Below are 6,852 nucleotides of genomic sequence, written 5' to 3'. Positions count from 1 at the left end.
GTAATTTTGTGATTAGTTAGTGATGATTAAGGTTATGTAAACTTGTTTATTGATTTATGAAGAAATTTTGTGACTTGTTTTTAATTTTAGAGTTTGTGGTGATGTTTATAATTTTTTTGGTAATTAATCCGAATTATTTAGTAATTTTGTGACTAGTTAGTGATGATTAAGGTTATGTAAACTTGCTTATTGATTTATGAAGAAATTTTGTGACTTGTTTTTCATTTTACAGTTTGTGTATATTACAAGTTGATAATTAGTTAGTGATATTGTGTAAATGTTATTTGTTCATTTGTAGATTACAAGTTGCAAGAATGTCGGCCCCTGACCCAGCTAGGAAGTATTGCACACCTATTCCCGGAAAAAGTAGCGGCCACCAGTGCATATTTTGCGAGCACATTATGTGAGGTGGCGGCATCACGAGAGTGAAAAACCACATAGCCCATGTAGACCCAACGAGGAGTGTCAAATTCTGTGAGAAAGTCCCTCCTGAAGTGAGAGAAGAGATGCAAGCTTTACTTCAAGGCAATGTCGTAAAAAAGAAGAACAAAAAGTCGTTGGAATCTACGCTTCGCACGACATTGACTAAAAATGTTGGCGGGGAAGAATCAAACGAAGAAGAATACGAAGCGCAATTACGAGCAGTTATGAAGAGGTCAAGACAAGAGGCGGCGCAGACGGAATGAGAGGCTCGGATGATGTCGGGGCCCGACAGTGGTTCTACGGCAAAATCTCCACCAGCTGCTCCGTCATTATATAAGTCAGCGAGTGCGAAGCAAACAAAAATTGATGAGATCGTGGATCCGAAGAAGAGAACGTGGCTCGGAAGACACATAACAAAATTCTTTGTTCACCAACATGTGCCGGCGAGTAAGGCCGCCTCGCATGAGTTCAAAAACATGATAGCGTCCGCTCAAGACCTGGGTAATCCTCAATTCGTGATAAGTAATTTTATTTTCATATTGTCGAATCGCATGTGTTCTTGAAACGTTAACATGATGTATATTGGCATATTGCAGGTCCAGGCGTTCCTATACCAACTCCGTATGAAATTCATAACAAGTACCTCGATATGGAGGTTGAAGAAGCGGAAAACTACCTTGACGAACAAAAGAAGCGGTGGGTAAAATACGGCTGCACCTTACTCACTGATGGTTGGACGGGGCCGACCAGACTGAGCATCATAAACATTATGGTTTATTGTGCTGGTGCAACGGTGTTCTTAAAGTCCGTTGATGCATCAAAGCATACGAAAATAGGGAAGTACATCTACGGAATACTGAGGTCAACGCTCAAAGAAATCGGAAGACAGAATGTCGTCCAAGTTGTGACCGACAACGGTTCGAACTACAGGAGTGCCGGGTTGAAATTACAACGCAAGTACCATGTGTACTGGACACCTTGCACCGCACATTGTCTAGATCTGATGTTCGAAGATATTGGGAAGAGAGATAGTGTTAAGCAAACTATCAAAGCTGCGAGGGATGCGACTAAGTTCATCTACAACCACGGCACTGTGTTGTCCAAGTTACGGGAGACATCCCCAGGTGAAATCATCCGTCCCGGCGCAACAAGATTTGCCACGAACTATCTAGCTCTCAGAAGTCTCCGAGAGAAGAGAGCTGCATTGAGGACGATGTTCAGTAGTCAATGGTGGGATGATTCGACATTGAGTGCAACTCCTACAGGTACATCCGTATCCGAGACATGTTTAAATCCCAGATTCTGGCATTCGGTGGACGAAGTGTGTGCCATATTCGAGCCGATGTACACCACTCTTCGATTAGTGGACACTGAGATGTATCCCACGATGAGATTACTATACTACGTCTTCCACGAGATGAAAAAGAAGTTGGAAGCGATGAGTGGGAAGAAATGGGTTGTCGACATCGTGAACCACAGATGGAGTACTCAAATGGAACATCCACTACACATTGCAGCTTTTTTCCTAAATCCAAAGTTGCTGTTTAACCCGGATATCCACATGGACAATACCCACATGGCCGCTGTCACAAGGGTGTTCGACTTCTTGCATCCGGATCTTGATGGGTCAACTCTTGGAAGAGAGGTATAAAACTATAAATTGTTACAAGCTATATCACATTATGAATATACGAGTCTTATTTGATTTTCTAATTACAGTTAATCGCATTTCGAGACGCTCGAGGGGACTTTTCACAACGAAGTGCTGTTTCGGCACGAGGCACCCTTTGTGCAAGTAAGCTTGTGAGATGAATTGTATGCATTAACTATGTCATGGAATGGTAAGAAATGACATGATATGATTTATATCACATGATTGCAGGTGAGTGGTGGGAGCTTTACGAAAATTGGACCCCGACTTTACAGACGTTGACCATTCGAATTTTGTCACAAACTTCATCCGCCTCCGCTTGTGAGAGGAATTGGAGTACATTTGCTCTCGTCCACACAAAACAAAAGAACCGTCTAGCATACAGCAGACTCGAGAAGCTTGTTTTCTGCTCGTACAACATGAAGTTGCAGCTCCGTGAAGCAACTCGGATTCACGACAACAACCTCAACCCCCTGGATCCTTTGGATATCATCGAACGAGCTTTTGAACGCTCGGGGAATGACAATGAGGGAGACGACGAAATGCTCCGCTGGATTGACGAAGTTCACATGGACGACGTCAACAAGAACCCGGATCCGGCAGTAGCCGAAGCGGCTCGAGAGCATGGAGTTGATCCGGAGCGAGTGCTGAACGAGGACGTCCAACCTCAATGCGGATCCGGAGACAGTTCGGATTCAGATGGCGGAGGTTCAAGCCGTAGATCAAGCGGAGCAGGTGGAGGTGCAGGTGATGGTGGATCAGGGGGAGGTGCTGGAGGTTCCTGTCGGTCTGGGGGTTCCTTTACTGCTGGAGGCACCTCATTTGGTGATGTCGGCGGTGCTCAACTTGGATACGCACCATCACAAGAAGATTTTGATCGTCTTCATCACCCTGCCTTTTTTATTCAGGATACGGGCGCGGAGGTCAGGGCGGAGGTATGAATGATGCCATGTCATTTACGTCTAGCAATGACGTTGATGACTTGTCCTACAACTTCGGATCGGTATCAATTGATCCTCAAGGCACAGAGTCATCTTATGATGACGGATCTTCCAGTTACAACTACCAGGACTCCTATGCATCAAGTTACGCTCCCGAAACGGTGCAACCAGTTCCAGGTTATCCCCTCCACTCAATGTCTGTTGGTTCATCTTAGTATGAGTACGACTATCACTTGAACAGATACTTTAGTGCATATGCTCATTATATGACTTGGTATGATTACTGTATGACCGCTGCATACGGTCGCTTTGAGTAGTCATTTGTATCCCTCCTATGTTGAATTTGTTGAACAATAGTAATTGGTGGATTGTGTTGAACTTTATCATTTTGGTTATTAAACTTACTTTTTGTTGTGTTTGTAATTTCGTATTGTGTTGAAACATTCTACACTATTTTTAATTTTATGAATTTTATCCTACGTACTTTGTATGTTTTTTTGTATATTTCTTTTCTGAATTCCCCTCGGTAAATACGGTATTTGACGGTACTCCTCTACGGTAACGGTAAGTTCAACGGTACCGGTTTCCTTTTTTTTCTCGCTTCCCCCGGTATTCTTTTACGGTACGGGGGGTTACCAGTAAATTCGAAGGCTCGGAACGGTAACGGTAACGGTATTTCGATCCTTGGTGTATAGGGAAGTGGTTCTTGAATATCGAAAACATTAATGACGCGGCATTGATTTTGGTTTTTTTTTTATCTATGATAATTATTAAGTATTTCGTTAATGGGCAAATTTGACAATCAATTGAACTCATTTCTATCGTGTGGCTATTTACCCAAACTTATTCAAATGGTGGCTAGATCTAAATTCTAATGCTTCATTTGAGCTACTAAATTACAATACCCTTATTCTAAATTATAATTATAAATAATTATTTAAACATAAAATATACCGAGTTCTTAATTAACTCTCTTAGCATCATATCATCTACGTTTTTTTTTTAATTTAGATTATTTGATAGTTAGAGAAAAATTTTAAATATAAGGTGTAGATAGATCCTGTTTTAATTTTATCATATCTTGTTTTAATTCTTTTTTTTTATTCAATTTATATTTTTTAACTTTTTTTTTACTACTGTACAATTGATAGAGCCCGCCCACAATGAAAAAAATAAACATTGCATGTAGTCGTTGCCCATTGCAAAACCCTTCCGCTAACATCGCTTGAGCATCTCCTAGGTATGTGTGCGTGTATATATACTAATTTTAGAAACGCGCTACGCGCGAATGATTTTAGGATATTATAAATGATAATAACAAATACAATTTGTAGAGGTTAACTTATGTTATCAAGTTTCTTAAACAATAGTCACTAAAGAAACCAACGATTAAGAAAAAATCCTTAAAAATCATGAATAAATAATAAAATTTTAAAAATTTACTTTGTACATTGGTTAGACTTTCATGGGTAAATAAAACTTGTGTTCGCTTTCAATGAAATATGGAGACACATATAAGGTGAAAGGAAATAAATATCAAAGAGAAAAAGAAATAGAATTTAATAAAGAAAATATAAAACTATTTAAATATATATATATATATATATATAACATACACTCAAAATAATATATGTTATTTATATAGTATAATATAGTATTAGTAATTATGATTATAAAATACATAAAAAAAAAATTATACAAAATATATCGATGAGAGAGGGAGGAAAAAAAAACAATATACATAAAAAAAATTTACAAAATATATTGATAAAAAAAATAAAATAAAGGCAAAAAAAAAAATTTAAGGCAAACAAAAATAATTAAAGGAAAAAAAAAGGACGTAAGGCCGCTACGTGTCGCCGCCTGGTGACGTCACATGGCGCCTTGAGGATGGAAGTTGGTGAAGATGTGGTATTTATTATCGGCCAGTGTAGCGAAATAGCCAAAATGAAACTATGAAATTTGTTTTTAGCCTATGTTTCACAATTTTTAGGGAAATAGCCAATAGACTTATGTGGCAATAATTAAGGTCTGATTTACCCCTTGTTTATTAACAAATTCGTCACTTTCTCTCTCCTACTTTTTTCCTACATTTTTTTTTTACATAAAAACTTCAAAAAACCATATCTATCTCATATGAACTCGCAATTGAGTGATTCCAAATCCTACGGATTCGTGACGCCGAGATCTTCAAAAATAGATCCATTGTGTTTGATGAAAAATCATGTTGAATACCATAGATGTAGAAAAATCATGTTATTACCTTAAATATGAAAATAACTGGAAATTTTTGAAATTAACAAAAAAATAAATGGAAACGTAACTATGATGCATTAAACATCATTTTTCATCAAACACAATGGGTCTATTTTTGAAGATCTCGACGCCACAAATTTGTAGGATCTGAAATCACTCAATTTCGAGTTCGTATGAGAAAGATATGAATTTTTGAAGTTTTGATACAAAAAAAATTATTTGAAAAAAATAAGAGAGAGAAAGTGACGAATTTGTTAATAAATAAGGGCAAATCAGACCTTAATTATTGCCACATAAGTCATTTGGCTATATCCCTAAAAATTGTCAAACATAGGCTAGATCCAAAATCACATGTTTAAAGTGGCTCAGTTACTTACAAATCTCTTTATTATCTATGTTATAGATATATATGTTATAGATATACGATATATTTATATATATATATATAATGTATATATATGTGGAATTTTGGCTTAAATCATTCAAAATCCTTTGCATCTTTGGGTATTTTATCTCGCAACTATTTTTAGAACCATTTCTATATGTAACCTTTTTTTTAATAGATAATTAGTACTGGTAAAGTTAGAGCATAATTCATACTGGAAATAAAATATATTTTTCTAAAAAAATTCAAAATAAAAGGAGCGTGATTATTTTTAGTCAAAACTTTTTTCTTTTTTGGTCATATCAATAATTTGTTCCAACTAATCATTTCCCCAACTACCTTTAAGATTTAGCCAAAATTTCATTTTATTAAAACAATAGCCCACCAGCACCGCATTAAATTAATTAACTGAAGCAATAAATTAATCAACTAAAGAATAAATTTAATTTACTCTTAAGTTAATTAATTTATTGCAGGTCTGGTGGGCTATTTTTTTTAATAAAATAAAACTTTAACTACTTTTTAAAATGAGGGTATTAGGCTACTGACCTAATTGTCACATATTATATTTAGTTGAAAACACACGACCCATATCAAAGGAGTTGCAGAGTTCACTGGATTTTCTTTAACGATGGGAGTTGTGGGTTATCTTTGTGCGGTAGCAAGCAATGGTCTTAAAAATTAGATTTGCCGACATTTTCCAATACTACGTATATTGTCGTCGCCTCCCTCTCTGATATCTGATAGCTTTTCATTCCAATTTACAAGGATCTAGAGAAATAACTTTTGGAGGGTTGGGGAAGAGGTCGATGAATATTGTTTTAATGTGTTAATTATTTGAATGTTTGAAATTGGATAAGCACCTGGAGGGTCATGTAGTCAGACTTAGGGTCAGATCATGTGGAATCACATAATATCCTTTTTGTGTATGATATAATAATTAAGGTTCAAAAAAATATTTTTGACAAAGTTCACGACGCATGACGCTCAATAAGGTGGAATTAAAAAATGTTCTTATTTCATGCAGACAATTTTGATGAAACCTAAGAAATGAGCATGATAACATGTATTGCAATACACAACCATTGCACCAAGCTCTCGTAGCACTTGAGGTTAGAGAAGCCTATGGACCATGAATACAAACTCATGTGATCTTGAAATAATGTGCACGAGCAAGTATTATGTGTCATTTCACC

The 6,852-nt window shown here is 36.7% G+C and overlaps 1 protein-coding gene across 1 annotated transcript; it reads left to right on the top strand.

The window, feature by feature from the left end:
* The first annotated feature begins 698 nt into the window (after positions 1–698).
* On the top strand, positions 699–2,356 carry LOC149402074 (uncharacterized). The gene is made up of 3 exons (XM_089608232.1): positions 699–924; positions 1,020–2,068; positions 2,306–2,356. The coding sequence occupies exons 1-3, from the start codon at positions 699–701 to the stop codon at positions 2,354–2,356; spliced, it is 1,326 nt and encodes a 441-aa protein (XP_089464358.1).
* The last annotated feature ends 4,496 nt before the right edge of the window (positions 2,357–6,852 follow it).

This window comes from Urtica dioica, chromosome 3 (genome assembly GCF_054948205.1).
Source record: "Urtica dioica subsp. dioica isolate 48M chromosome 3, U.dioica_male_clone48M_v1_H2, whole genome shotgun sequence".
Taxonomy (NCBI): Eukaryota; Viridiplantae; Streptophyta; class Magnoliopsida; order Rosales; family Urticaceae; genus Urtica; species Urtica dioica.
The sequence above is the reverse complement of the archived record's forward strand: the minus strand, read 5'-3'. Positions and strand labels throughout refer to the sequence as shown.